Here is a 15,763-nt window from a genome sequence, read left to right as displayed (position 1 = left end):
CCCTGACTGCACGTCACTGCTGAGAGCATATGTACCAGTGGTGGGTTTCAAATTTTTTTAGAACCTCTTCTGTAGGTGTGGCCTGCTTTGTGGGAGTGCCTTGCTGGCCGGGTGGGACTGGCTTACCAGCCATGTGACTGGGTGGGCATGGCCAACTTGTAAAATGTGGTGAAACTCACTTAACAACACTCTTGCTTAGCAACCAAAATGTTGGCTCAGGAACTCTGCCATTTGAAGCACGCAAGTCTTAAAGCTGTCAAGTTACAAGACCCTTGCACCCCTAAACCTTTAGAAAAAAAAAACCAGGGATGTTCAAACTTGACAGCTTTAAGACTTGTGGACTTCAACTCCCAGAATTCCCCCTCTCGCTCTTCATCTTGATGATGTCCGGACGGGCGGGGGGAGTGAGCTGGAACCGGTTCTAAACGGCACTGTAGATTTGTGGAACCTCTTCTATAGAAGAGGTTAGAACTGGCAGGAACCCACCCCTGATATGTACCGAAGATAAATTCCTTGTGTGTCCAATCACACTCGGCCAATAACGAATTCTATTTTAAATAAGAGTTCACACATCTGGGTCATAAGACGTTATACTATTGTGATAGGTGTATTAAAACATTAAATTACCAGAAAAAATTGTGGACTAGCATAAAGTTGCTGTTTCCCACAACAATTTATAATTTGTTAAAATGTCTGATTTAACACATAGTTTGGAAAAGATAGCCCTAGTTAAGCCAGAGTCAGGAGAGACAGCCAAACCAAGATCTATTATCACCACTTAAAGCTAGTTTTGCAAGCCATAGCTTGGTCAGCTTGTGATTTAATATAATATGTAAAGTCACATTTGCTTGTGGAAGAGTCCATTGCTTAGGAGAATTTGCCTGGTTTCTCAAAGAAAATGGAGGTTAGAACTGCATTAAATACAATTTACTTATGGTTGGGAATGTAAGTCCTGATTAGTATTGTGCCTGAAATGTATTCTCTGGGGTTGATCTTCAGTTGTAGTCGAGAACTGCAACTGCTTGTTCTCTAGGATTCACACCAGTGGTGGGTTCCTCCGGTAGTGGTTTGGTGGCCTGGGTCGCTGGAGCCAGCAGCAACCCAGGCCTGTCATGAACCAGTCGGCACTGTTGGCGCCACCATCTTGTTTTTCAGTTGCACGCACAGCAAAGCGTGCACACAAGCGAACTTGCAGTAGTGCCGACCGGAACCCACCTCTGATTCACACAGGAATGTTGCTATTTCTCTTTGTGACTTCCTTCTTTTTTCTTCCCTCCTTCTCCCCCCCCCCCCCCCCAACAGTGAAGCTTGGTGGGCTATGGGATGGATGAAGCTGAGCAGGACCAGTACGAAGCCCATCTCAAAGAGCTCTTTGACAGTTTTGATGTCACCGGCACTGGCTGTCTGGGGCAGGACGAACTGACCGAACTTTGCCACGTGTTGCATCTCGAAGAAGTAGCTCCAGGAGCATTGCAGGAGACCCTTCTGCAGGACGGTCTCCCTAGGCAGGTAAGATCATGCACTCAATGGGCACAGCAGTCTTTCTCAGCTTGGGAAACCTGGACTGGTGAATCAATGCAGGGCGTTTGTTCTTGGATCCAGAGGCAAAGTGGAGATTGGAATGGAAGGAAAGAACAAAGTAGAAATAATAGAAGGAAAGGTTCACAGATAAAAAAAAGATAGCATGACACGTTAAATCATAACATCACCATACATGTACCATTGTGACTGAATTAATATAGGATAGTAATAAATAATGGCTTACAAACCACACCGGACTGTACTTTGATGGATTCACATAGCACACAAAATTAAAACCCAATAAATAAACAGGTAGTCTTTCACTTACAACCACAATTGGCATTGGAATTTCCATCATAGGTTGTTGCAGTTGTAAGACAAGTCAAACCTCATTTTACAACTTTTTTTGCAGTGGTCATTAAGCAAATCCAGCTTCCCCAATGGACATTTCTTGCCAGAAAGCACCAAAGAAAGGTTACAAATTATAGGATGCCTCAGAATGCCGCAACTGGTCGTTAATGTGAACTGGTTGCTAAGCACCCAGATTGTGATTATATCTGAGATGGTGCAACCTTGTGACTTTGAATAATTGTTAAACAGATGTTAAGTTCAGGTCTACCTGTATGGTCTAGTCAGGGTGCTGCACATAAAACAGGTGGAGTTTGATTTTGTCATCATGATGACCATCTTGACTTTTTTGAACTTATCCTGTGGACATCCCTGACTGTAATGTAGTGTGCAAATGATGCTAATGTGCTTTGCTGATTTCTATTGAGGGTGGTATTCTATTGGTACCGTATTTTTCAGAGTATAAGACGTACCTTTTTCCCTCAAAAAAGAGGGTGAAAATCTGGGTGCGTCTTATACACTGAATACAGCATTTTTGGCCTCCCAAAACCCTGCCCACTTTGCAAAAATGGCCACGCAGAGCCTTTAGGAGACTTGTAGAGTGCTCCTGGGGGCTGGGGAGGGCAAAAATGAGTGAAAAACAATCTGATTTTTTTCTCTCGTTTTTGCCCCAGCCCCCAGGAGCACTCTACAAGCCTCCTAGGGGCTATGCATGCCCTTTTTTTGACAAAAAACGGGCCCTTTTTTGCGAAAAATGGGCCGTTTTTGGGAGGTCTGCAGAGTGCAAAATCTTTTTTTTTTAATTGCCTCTTCAAAATCTTGGTGCGTCTTACACTCTGAAAAATACAGTAGTCCACTGAGAATGCCCTCCCCAACTTTTGGCCACCAGGGACCAATTCCTAGGAGAGAGGTTTTTCCATAGACTGGAAGGGGAGGGATTTCATGTGCTGCCTACATCCCGCGGTTGGGCTTTACTTGTTTGGGTGGACCGCTTCCTTGCATGTTGCGGACTGTTGCTGGTCCCTGGACCAGTGTTTGGGGACCCCTGTGTTAGTCAACTACATTGGAGGTCTTCTAGTCCAGCAGTCCCTAACTTTTGCATCTTGGCAGCCCAGGGGAAGGGGAGGGAAGAGGGGCAACATGAGCAGAGGGCCAGCACACATGCACATATAATCATGCTGACCGGGAATTCCAGGAGATGTTCTACAACCCGTGGGGGTTATGCCAAGTTGGGGGAAGGCTGAGATAACAGATTTCTTACCTCCCTGACTGTATTCACTCTTTCTCTCGTGTTTCTTCCTCTACATTTTCTCATCTTCTTTCCCCATCTCTAGTAATAGGCGTTTAGAAGAAAGGTGGCTCCTTCCATTTAATGTATAATTTTATGGCCATTGCATTAGGGGTCCCTAATTTATTACATGACTGGTCCTTTGTGCGAATGTTCCTGCATCTTTGTATTCATAAACCAATCTCCCTTAGGAAAACAAAGCCCACCCTTGCTCTACTCAAAAGCCTTTTTCTGTCTCTTCCTTTGGAATTAATCTCACTTTTGCTTTGGTCTGTGACGTTAAGAAGTGAATCTTTGGGAATGGCAGGGAAGAAGCAAGAGATGAGCTTTCTGGCTCAAACTGGGCAAATCCTTTCTTTCTGAAGGAAACGGGGGAGGATTGGAGGGCTCCACTCTCCCTGAGGGAAGAGTCTGGGTATCTCGAAGGGCACCTGGGAATTTCCACTATGCAAAAAAAGGAGGGGGTTGGATAATGAGCAGCTCGCAGTGTCTTTATTGTGTTAATAAGGGCACTGGCTCTGAGTTACCCTCCTTCTCAAATGGAATCTCCAAGATTATTTCCTTTTGCTGCCTGCACTCAGAAAACTCATCACTCAGAAGTTCAATGAAGCACTAACTAGCACTGGGGGGGAGGGAGCTGAACACTCGGTATATAGGACACCCTGCTAATACTATCACCTTTATAATTTTCTTTGGCTTTACTATCCTGAGTGCCCTCTAATAGAAAAGATGAATCTAAGCTAGGTACATAATAAAATCCATCTCTTTTGACTGTTGGAAGAAATATCCATCTGGGTTCAGTTCCAATTGGGGGGGGGGGGGGGGGAGGACTGGAAACATGGAGGCTGTTTGGAAAGATGGTTTAATGGTGGATAGGATCACATGCCTTGGAGCTCCTGGGTGAAAAGCGGAGAGATGCTGAGAGTCCCTGGGCTTTATGCCCTCTCTGGGCTTTGAACTTCCTGGGGCACAGAAAGAGTATCCCTGATTGGTTGCTGTCAGAGGTCATAGCTAGCTTTGTAGGTTGTCCATGTGCTAAGTTTGGTTGAAATTTGGTGGGTGGTGAAATGAAGGGCAATGAAATGGTTCTGCCTGAAGTGGGTAGATCTTTGTTATATAGAATAGACTGGCTCATGCCTTAATGGCCCATTGCAAATGTGGGTGGGGGAGGAAACTGCAGGGAGCTGCTTTGTCTTTAAAAACATGTTTCTCCTTTTCTCATCCTGTGAAATATAATATTCTGCCTTTTTTAATATCTCCTAAAATATTCCATTTTTCTAGGAGAGGGAGGGTGGGGGCTAACTTCTTACATGACTTCTAGGGCCACGAGGCTCATCCAGATAACACAGAGGGGAACTAACAGAGGTGGATGGGATAATTTTCTGTGTGTTTTGTTTCTACCTCTTACATTTTGTCCTAAACCAGGTAGTGTAGCAATAGAAACAGACCCCAGATCTGTCTGCTTTGCCACCAGTGATGATTGGTTCGTCTCATGTGCCTTTGCATTTGGAGAAACACCCAAGTGAAAACATTTGCTACAGTTTTGGAGAAGCGGATACCCTGCCACATCCTGGTTTCCCCCCCTAAAGACCCCCACGTTGCAAAACTAGAGTCAAAACTTTGGTCTCCTTCCACCCAAGGGATGATGTGGGTGAGATACATGGGTTTCCAGAGCTGCATTTTTTTTTTGCACTTGTGCTTTAAATTAGGCTTGTGATATCATTGGATAACTCCTTCCAAAGACATTACCTTCTCCTATGCTAGCAGCATAGTTATTTTAAGCAATAGCATTGATTTAGCACAGGGACACGGTGGCTCGGTGGCTAAGATGCTGAGCTTGTCAATTGAGAAAGGTTGGCAGTTCGGCAGTTCAAATCCCTAATGCTGCATAATGGAGTGAGCTCCCGTTACTTGTCCCAGCTTCTGCCAACCTAGCAGTTCTAAAGCATGTAAAAATGCAAGTAGAAAAATAGTTGGTGGGAAGGCAACAGCATTCCATGCGCCTTCGGTGTTTAGTCACACCCGCCACATGACCACAGAGACATCCTCGGACAGCGTTGTCTCTTCAGCTTAGAAACTGAGTTGAGCACCGCCCCCTACAGTCGGGAACGACTAGCACATAGGTGCAAGGGGAATGTTTACATTTACCTTTACCTATTGGTTTAGCTTTAGAGAAAAGTTTTTCTGGGAATCTAAGTTTTCCAGTCTTGAATGGATTTGGGGTCATTGTTGGATTTCCTTTTACATTTCTGTTCCACACTGCCGTTCAATTCAAGACTTTGCATGATTGCTCCTCCCACTGAATGGTAGGTTTTAACTCCTGTCAGTTATCTGATTTAGCCTCTCTTATTCATTCTTCCTTTGACCTCATGCCCTAGAGAAGCAGAACTGCCCTGCTGGAGGACAGAATGCATCCATTGCATCTAGTGGAGCCTACATGCTCTAGAACAGGGGTTCCTAACCTTTTCTTTACCCAGCACCCCTAGAACACTTCTGATATATTCTTGCATCCCTTAAAAATAAATAATTATATGCATATAAATATACATATAAGGGATGTGGTGGCTCAGTGGCTAATATGCTGAGCTTATTAATCAGAATGGTCGGTAGTTTGGCATTTCGAATCCCTAGCACTGCGTAACAGAGTGAGCTCCTGTCACTTGTCCCAGCTTCTGCCAACCTAGCAGTTCGAAAGCATGTAAAAATGCAAGTAGAAAAATAGGGACCACTTTGGTGGGAAGATAACAGTGTTCCATGCGCCTTCAGCATTTAGTCATGACCACGGAGACATCTTCGGACAGGGCTGGCTCTTTGGCTTTGAAACTGAGATGAGCAGTGCCCCCTAGAGTTCAGAACGACTAGCACATATGTGCGAGGGGAACCTTTACCTTGAATTATACATATACAACATAATTCTGAAACTTCAAAACCCAAATTTTCGCACCCCTGGAATATCATCTCGCACCCCCGGTTGGAGACCCCTGCTGTAATGAGGTTTCTAGACCGGGTTCAGGCCAGGGAACCTTAGAACCTGGATGGGTTCCACAAGGGGCCTAGCAGGGAGGACCCCCAAATGTAGCAATCTTGAATGCACAGACAGCCATCCCCTCTGTTTTTACCTCAATGCTGCCTTTGCCATTACACTGATTATGCAGCACCATTGTTTATATCCAAGTCACTTGTAGGGATTCGCTGCCTTTCTTTTCCACCATTCAGATCTTCCTACAAAATGATTTCCTAGTTGTTCCCAAATTCCAACAAATATTTTCCTCAGTAGCCTTTCTAAAGGGTGGCAGAGGAAGGTGAGAGAAGAGGTGGGAGCATCTAACTTAGCAGCACAAAAACAGCTATGGGGAGTTCCTCACTCCCATGTTAATGTTGAATTTACACTAAACAGTTTACTTTGTTACTTTATTATCAGTTTTCAATCGCTAGAATTTTGCCTCTTGATCGGGATTGCAGAGGGGTTTATTTTTAAACAGGTTCTGCGACCTGAAAAAGTTTGAAATTCCGTGTTCTAAAACAGTGTTTCTCAACGTTGGTTGACTTTAAGATAAATAAATAATAAATAAATAAATATTTATTTCTTAGCCGCACCCTCTCCCGAAGGACTCGGGGCGGCGTACAACAAAACATAGGAAATAAATATATCGACATACATATAACAAAACATATACCAAGACATATATACGACATATACAAGGAGGAGGTGAACTGATAGATAAAAACAAGTAAAAACACAATGTTTAAAAACCCCTAAATAAATTGAATGCAATTAAAATACCCCAAATAAAAAACCCGTCAGGAGCGATATAGTTGGATCAAAGTTGAGCCAGGCCAGCAACTTGAAAAAGGTGGGTCTTGAGCTTTACACGAAAGGAGCGGAGGTCAGAGGTATTCCTAATATCCGGGGGGAGGTCATTCCACAGGGCTGGGCCCGCCACAGAGAAGGCTCTACTCCTAGGCGCCGCCCCTCGACACTGTCTGGTGGACGGCACCTGGAGGAGGCCCTCTCTGTGCGAGCGGATTGGTCGCAGGGATGTATGGGGCAGAATACGATCCTGCAAGTAACTAGGTCCTGAGCCATGGAGCGCTTTAAAGATTGTTATCAAAACCTTGAAACGCACCCGATAGACCACAGGAAGCCAGTGCAGCTCGCGCAGGAACGGTGTCACATGGGACTACCTAGTACTCCCCATAATTACCCGCACGGCTGCGTTCTGGACCAACTGTAGCCTCCGGGTGCATTTCAAGGGAAGCCCCATGTAGAGAGCGTTACAGTAGTCCAAGCGAGACGTCACCAGCGCATGAGTGACTGTGCGTAAGGCGTCCCGGTCCAGTAGGGGGCGCAATTGGCGCACCAGGCGAACCTGGTGGAACGCCCCCCTTGCCACGGCTGTCACATGGTCATCCATGGACAGCCGGGCATCCAGGAGGACGCCCAAATTGCGCGCCCGCTCCACGGGGGCAAGTTGAATGCCCCCGATGGCCAATGATGGAATTAATTGGCTGAACCGGGGAGCCGGTACCCACAGCCACTCCGTCTTGGAGGGGTTGAGTTTGAGTCGGTTGTCATCCATCCAGATCCGTACGGCTTCCACACACCAGGACAACACTTCGATGGCCTCGTTGGGGTGGTTCGGGGTGGAAAAGTACAGCCGAGTATCATCAGCGTACAGATGGTATCCCACCCCGAAACCACGGATGATCTCACCCAGCGGCTTCATATATGTGTTGAACAGGAGTGGCGAGAGGACCGACCCCTGTGGCACCCCACAAGTAAGGGGGCGTAGGGTCGACCTCTCCTCCCCTGCCAACACACGCTGCGTCCAGCCAGAAAGGTAGGAGCCGAACCACCGCAAAACGGTGCCCCGGACCCCCAACCCCTCCAGCCGGCGCAGCAGGATACCATGGTCGATGGTATCAAAAGCCGCCGAGAGGTCTAATAGGACCAGGATAGAGGAACAACCTCTATCTCTGGCCCTCCAGAGATCATCCACCAACGCGACCAAGGCCGTCTCCGTGCTGTGACCGGGGCGGAAGCCGGACTGGCGCGGGTCTAGATAATCATTTTCCTCCAGATGCCGTGGAAACTGGTAGGCCACCACACTCTCTACAACCTTCGCCAAAAAGGGAAGGTTGGAGACAGGACGATAATTGGCCAGCTCCAAAGGATCCAGGGAAGGCTTCTTGAGCAAGGGTCTCACCACCGCCTCTTTCAAGGCGGCCGGGAGAGACCCCTTGCTCAGCGAAGCGTTCACTAGGTCCAGGAGCCAGTCTCGTGTAACCTCCCAGGATGCCAGTACAAGCCAGGAGGGGCACAGGTCCAATAAACATGTGGTGGGTCGCAGTCGTCCACGCATTCTGTCCAAATCCTCGATGGCAACCAAGTCAAACTCCTCCCAGGTCGATTCCTCAAGACTCGCCACGGACGTCTCCATTGGACCACTAACAGGGACCCAATCCTTCCGGATTTGAGCGATTTTATCCTGCAGATATTTCCCAAATTCCTCTGCTCTGCCCTGTAGAGGGGCCTCCCGCGGCCTCTGAAACAAGAGGGAGCGGGACACCCGAAACAGGGCGGCAGGGCGGTTCTCTGCGGATGCAATGAGAGCGGCACAATATTGGCGTTTGGCCACTCTCAATGCCACAAGGTACGTCCTTAAATGGGCTCGTGCCTGTGTTCGATCAAGTTCGGAACGAGAGGATCTCCAACGACTCTCTAGACGTCTCTTGCGGCATTTCATCACCCCCAGCTCCTCGGTAAACCAAGGGGCCAGGGTGGATCGTTGCCGCCGGAGAGGCCGCAAAGGCGCCACCCGGTTCAAGGCCCCGGTAGTCGCATTATTCCACGCGACCACCAGGTCCTCTACCCGGGGGCGGGTCAAGGTTACAGGAGGTGGCCCAAGCTCCATCTGGAACCTATCTGGTTCCATCAGGCGCCTGGGGCGGAACCATCTAGTGCTTTCCGGTTCCGCCTCCTCGCAGCGGGAGGTTGCACCAGGGAAGTCAAGACGAAGGAGTGAGTGATCTGACCATGACAGGGGAGTGATGGTTAAGTCCCCTCCTCCCAGATCACTCAACCACTGGCCAGAGACAAAAACGAGGTCCAGAGTGTGTCCTCCCTCGTGTGTCGGGCCCTGAATCATTTGAGTCAGGTCCATGGCTGTCATGGAAGCCATGAACTCCCGAACCCCCTCTGATGCTTCTCCCATCGATGGCAGGTTAAAATCCCCCATCACTAAAAGTTTGGGGGTCTCAACCGCCACCGATGCAATCAGCTCGAGGAGTTCAGGCAGGGCCGCTGATGTATAGCGAGGAGCCAGGTATACTATCAGCAGGCCCAACTGTCTCCCAGGGCCCCATTTCACAACAAGGGATTCACATCCGGACGTCTGTGGTGCAGAAGACTCCCTCGGCTCTAAGTCCTCCCGAATAATTACTGCCACCCCACCGCCCCTTCCCTGGGCCCGGGGCTGGTGAAATGCTCGGTAGCCTGGTGGGCACATTTCCACGAGGGGAAGACCTCCCTCGTGGCCCAACCAGGCAACATGGGAATTCCGGGAGCTGAAGTCCACACATCTTAAAGTCACCAAGGTTGAGAAACACCATTCTAGAACTATTGGAATGTGTTGAAGGAGGGCATTCCATATTGCCTTGTCTGTCTGAATGCAACAATTCAGACAGCTCTACTCAAATAGCGTAGCTATTGGGTTCAACAACAATGTAAATGCTGCAGTAGTTTTCTGTAATTTAGTTACAGAAGTTACTTTAGTTACTTTCCGTAATTTAGTTCCTCCAAATGTGGTGGGTCTAATACTCTAGAATTTTGTCATCCCTGATGGGAGTCCTTGACATTTTACTCCCAACATACCAGGGGAATGGAGAGATTTGATTGATTTGATTTGATTTGATTTTGATTTTGATGCTGCCAACTCCAAAAGGTTTACAACTCAAAGTCAGGTCTCATGAAAACACTACTTACAATAATACAATAGCAGAGTTGGAAGGGACCTTGGAGGTCTTCTAGTCCAACCCCCTGCCTAGGCAGGAAACTCTACACCGTTCCAGACAAATAGCTATCCAACATCTTCTTAAAGACTTCCAGTGTTGGGGCATTCACAACTTCTGGAGGCAAGCTGTTCCACTGATTAATTGTTCTAACTGTCAGGAAATTTCTCCTCAGTTTTAAGTTGCTTCTCTCCTTGATTAGTTTCCACCTATCGCTTGTACCTCGTACCTCTTTCTTTTTTTTTACCTTTCCCTACTTTATAAGCTCAACCCCACCTTCTGTAAATTTTGATTCATACATTTTTAAAAATGAGCCTCTCAAAGTAGAAGCTGCCTTTTTTTTAACTCCAGAAAACCCAGAGGGACTGACATCACAAACACTTTGAAAGGAACATTAAAAATGTAGCATTTTAAGTTTCTTTGGACTGGCTTTGCTTTCCACGCTACAGTGCTTGAAATTTTAACCTGCTGTAGACTGGAACTGACAATGTTTTTGCACTGAACAGGCAAGTCGTCTCAGGGATCTTTTTTTTTGATAAATTTTTTATTTTATTTTTAATTTTCAAAACAAACACAACACAAAGAATCCTCCTTTTTTACATACTGTAGAAAGTGTATCAGTTGGTTACAAAAAACGTTTGTGCATCTCTTCCACAGTCATCATTCGTAATTCATATTAACTCAAGTATTTTAATTCTAATATTTACACATATTACCATCATCATACCTCCATTTTCATTTGACTACAATTGTTTAAATGTCCTTCATCATAAAATATATCAAGATTTAAAACATAACCACATACTGGCATTTCATTTGCTATTTCTAAAATTCTCCAATAACATTGAATCCTTATGGCCTATTCTAGTTAAACATCCATAATATCTAGTAACAAAAATTTCTAATTCTCCTTACCAAATCACTGTTTACCATTTACATCCAGTTTCCTTATGTTGTACCCATAGATATATGTTTTCCTTTGTATCATTATCCCTCCTTTATTTGACTGCATCCTGTATCATAACAATTTCCCCCCTTATAATCAAAATTTAACTAAATTTAACTTAGTTCTTTTTTATTAGCCTTTATATATAACCAAAAAGATTTATAATCTTCTTTTCATGGGTACCATTCAAATATTCATATCCGATTATTACTTATCATAACAATACATATGTATATAATTATCATAATCAATTATTTATTTGACTATATCTATTGTCACTAAATTTCACTAAGTTTAACTATTTTTAAATTATGCACTTCCATCTATCAACCTGTATCTTTCCAGTAGTAAAAGGCTTGCATAAATTCCATCCATGAACATAGCATTTAAAAAATAAGATAACCAACTGTCCAAACCATTCAAAGCTTAATTCCGCCACTTGTTTCTTCTGTTCTCAAATTTAAATTAACTTTTAAGTTTTTTATAGGTAGTCTCTTAAAACGGCAAAAATTCCTCACCAGCTAGAAACACTTTCTCTTTCCGTATCCTTCTGTTTTGGAGCTGCCCCAACTTCATCAGCCTAATGGCTGGATTTTTTGTCACCAGCTTGAAGAACTTCTCTTGGATTCATCAGGGACTTTGTGATGTCCCTGAGATCAGCAAGAAGTATTTTTCCTGTTCACCGTCTCTGCGGGACGGTTTAGGTCTGATTGGACCACCCAGCAGCAAAAGTATTGGCTGTGGTCTTGGAGCATCGAGACCGTACGTCTGTATCGTCGCGATGTTGGCTCCTCCCCCCCCCCCCCCCGTGTCTCAGGAATCATCATGTGTCTTTTGTGAAGTTGGATTAGCAAAATTTTAGTATTAAGAGAACTGGAAGGCACCAAATTAGCAAAAACCTGATGCATAGTTATTTGTGTCACTTGAAATCTGTATTGGGGTAGATTGTGGCCATTTTAGAGCTTTTGTTTAGAACTTCTGTTCACCAATACAGGTAGTCCTCGACTTACAACAGTTCATTTAGTGACCCTTCAAAGTTAAAACAGCACTGAAAAATGAGACCTATGACCGTTTTTCACAGTTATGGCCTTCACAACATCCCCAGGATCATGTGACCAAAATTCACACACTTGGCAATTGATTCATATTTATGACCATTGCTGTGTCCCAGGGTCATGTGATCACCTTTTGGGACTTCTTCACAAGCAAAGTCAATGAGGAAGTCAGGTTCACTTAACAACCTGGTTACTAACTGATCAACTGCAGTGATTCACTTAACAACTGTGGCAAGAAAAGTCATAAAATGGGGCACAACCAGCGGTGAAATTCAATTTTTTAACTACCGGTTCTGTGGGCGTGGCTTGGTGGGCATGGTGTGGCTTGGTGGGCATGGCAGGGGAAGGATACTGCAAAATCTCCACTCCCACCCTATTCTGGGACAAACTAGAGGTGGCATTTGCCGATTCTCTGAACTACTCAAGATTTCTGCTACCGGTTCTCTGAACTACTCAAAATTTCCGCTACCGGTTCTCCAGAACCTGTCAGAACCTGCTGGATTTCACCCCTGGGCAAAACCCATTTAACAAATGTCTCCCTTAAAAACAGAAATTTTGGGCTCAATTGTGGTCATAAGTTGAGGACTACCTGCAATCCCTTTCAGATCTTGTTTCCTTCTGTGTCCAAATTCCATGACTAGATTCATACATGGGACAGTAACTGGTGCATTTTCTGGTGCCAACCAGACTACAATACACTTTGCTTTTCCATGGCCCCCTGAGCATATGCTGTAGCCCTCCAAGACATGTCCTTCACTTGTGGCCCCTCTAGAATATCCTATGGCCTTGGTTGAAAAGCACTCTTTTAAAGCATAAAGGCCCTTTCCAGTCTAATTCTAAATCCCATTTATAATCCTAGTTCTCTTTTCCCCTATAGTGAGCTGTACAATGTTTCCCCAAACTGACCCAAAGATGCTTTTTCAAAAGGCAATTGGATTTCCTGTTTTTTCTTTGAAGCTGTTTCATTTCTTATTCAAGAAGCTTCTTCAGCTCTGATTTCCCCAAACTGATTTTTTTTAAGTGAAATGCCTCGAGGGCACAAAGGTGTTAAGATACTTTCAACTGAATATGCAGAGTGAGATGTGCATTCTTCAGAAAAACAATGGTGCAGGTGTACATTTGATACATTCTGTAACAAGCCCAGAGCATAGTATTTAATATAGCAACTTGCTGTTCCTGTGTCTGATTGATTGCAAAAATGATTTGGCTTTTTTTTTTTTTTAACCTGCCTTGTGATCCATCCGTGTGGGCCAGGCTGCATTCCAGGAACAGAAGGATATTTCAGAAAAGAATTGATACAGAAATCCAGTGTTAAAAATAACAATGAATCCAATTGCTAGAGTCCTGATTAGAAGCAACAAACCCTATGCCGGGCAACTTTGATCCATTTCCCACTCAGCTCGCCCTGTCAAATTGTGAGATTGTTTCCCTCTCCACACCCCACCCCTTCTGAACTTGGTTTAAATTCACTCTTCTTAATCTTCCCTTTGAGCTTCAGTCACGGTAAAATTGCTTCATGTGATCCAAACCCTGGCCATCTGTTCTGCTTGCAGCTGCAATTTCAAGGAAGGAATTTTCAACCCCAACAGAGAAATGTTCACTTCTTCTACGCCATCAAATGAATGCCCTTCCGTCTTCTCAACCCTTTCCTTTTTTCTTTTTCTTTTTTTTAACATTAACTTAAACTTTAGTCCAATTGCATAATAAATAATGGAGTCCTTGATGCCCTCTGGGTTTGGTTCTTTGCTTGTAGACATTTAACTACCCAACTAGGTAACATCATCAGTGTTAAGAAAGTGGGGCTCGCTCCTTGTTTATATACAGAAATATGTCCTGCCAATGTAATAGGAGCATTGTTTTCTGCTTGGTAGTTCCTTGATTAGAGTATTGCTTTAGGGCTGTGATGGTGAACCTATGGCATGCGTGCCAGAAGTGGCAGGCAGAGCCATCTCTCTGGGTACGCAAGCTGTCCCCCATTGCTCTTGCAGGTTTCGGTACGCTGGCCAGCTGGTCTTCACGTGCACAGGAGCTTCAGAAACCGGAAGAGCAGCCGTCCTGTGCGCATGTGCGTGCCGGGAAGATGATCATCTGGTTTCTGGTGCATGCATGCGCACCGGCCACCTGGTCTTCCGGTTTCTGGCACACATGCACATGCGAAGACCAGCTGGCCAGTGTGCATGCGTGCACTGGAAACCAGAAGATCATATTCCCGGCACGTGCATGCGCATGGGAGGCTGCTCTTCCGATTTCCAGCACACGCATGCACACCTGCTCCTGTTTTCAGCACTCAGTGCTGAAAAGGTTTGTTAACCTTGCTTTAGGGTAATGAAACATTGCAAGAAAACAAGCAAGCTCAGAGAGCACCAAGGACCCCTCCTTTCAACTCTGAGCTACAAATATTCTTTATTGGTAGTATTGCTTTCTTCTTGATTGTTTGTCTAGTGTTACTCCTTATCTAGGTGCGAGTTGCTGAATGTGCCTGGTCTTTTTTTCCTTCTTACCAGTAGCTTTTTTATTGTCCCTTTTTAATGATGCATAAATGTGGTTTATTTCAGTGTGTCTATTGATGGCTGATTTGTCTCAATGTCAAGCTTTCAGGAATTCCTGAATGTAGCTTGCTCTAGGATGCTCACAGTTTCCCAGTTGAAAATGTGGTTGAGTCTGCCCACTCCTGTGTAAAGTTAAGATACAGCCTGTTGTGCCTTAAAATGGCTTCTACTGTACTGCTGTAAAACAGATTCTACTGTACAGCGCAGTGGAGTTGCCATGGTAATTTAATTTAATTTAATTTAATTTAATGCTTCTAGACCGCCCCCTCTCCCGAAAGGGACTCGGGGCGGTGTACAGTTCATACAAAATATAACAAGATACAATAAAATTAAATATGTACAGTTGACAGTTGACATGGAGGAGGTTAAAATGCCGTTAAAAGAACTGTACAAAGCAGATATAAAATAAATTCAAACCCCTAAAAACAAATACAGTAAATTAAAAAACCCCTAAAATAACCAGATATAGTACGTTTGCCAGGAGGGACAGTTGAATTATGCCAGGCCTGCTAATCGGAACAGGTGAGTCTTCAGTTTTTGCCGGAAGGAGCGGAGGTCAGAAGTGGTTCTAATGTCGGGGGGGAGGTCATTCCAGAGGGTTGGGCCCATCACAGAGAAGGCCCTACTCCTTGGTGTCGCCCGTTGGCATTGCCTAGTGGACGGCACCAGGAGAAGTTCCTCCCTGTGTGAGCGAATTGGCCGCAGGGATGTATGTGGGAGGATGCGATCCCGCAAGTAACTAGGTCCCGTGCCATGGAGCGCTTTAAAGATGGTAATCAGCACCTTGAAACGCACCCGGAAAACCACAGGTAGACAATGCAGCTCGCGCGGGAGAGGTGTTACGTGGGAGTACCTCGTACTCCCCATCACAGCCCGCGCGGCTGCATTCTGAACTAACTGCAGTCTCCGGGCGCGTCCCAAGGGCAGCCCCATGTAGAGAGCGTTGCAGTAATCCAGGCGGGACGTCACCAGCGCATGAGTGACTGTGCGTAGGGCATCCCGGTCCAGTAGGGGGCGCAATTGGCGCACCAGGCGAACCTGGTGG

General features: G+C 45.5%; 1 protein-coding gene across 10 annotated transcripts in view; it reads left to right on the top strand.

Annotated features, from left to right (window-relative positions):
* The window catches only part of NIN (ninein), a 140,608-nt gene that overhangs the window by 26,154 nt on the left and 98,691 nt on the right, over positions 1 to 15,763 (top strand). For all 10 annotated transcript variants that reach the window (XM_081948854.1, XM_081948858.1, XM_081948855.1 and 7 more), the window contains exon 2: positions 1,303 to 1,509. In XM_081948854.1, the coding sequence (XP_081804980.1) occupies positions 1,324 to 1,509 (186 nt within the window). In that variant the 5' untranslated portion in view covers positions 1,303 to 1,323. The remainder of the gene's footprint in view (positions 1 to 1,302; positions 1,510 to 15,763) is intronic.

Source organism: Natrix helvetica, assembly GCF_964273705.1.
Source record: "Natrix helvetica genome assembly, chromosome: 1".
NCBI classification, from domain to species: Eukaryota; Metazoa; Chordata; class Lepidosauria; order Squamata; family Natricidae; genus Natrix; species Natrix helvetica.
This window is presented reverse-complemented; position numbering and strand designations above follow the sequence as displayed.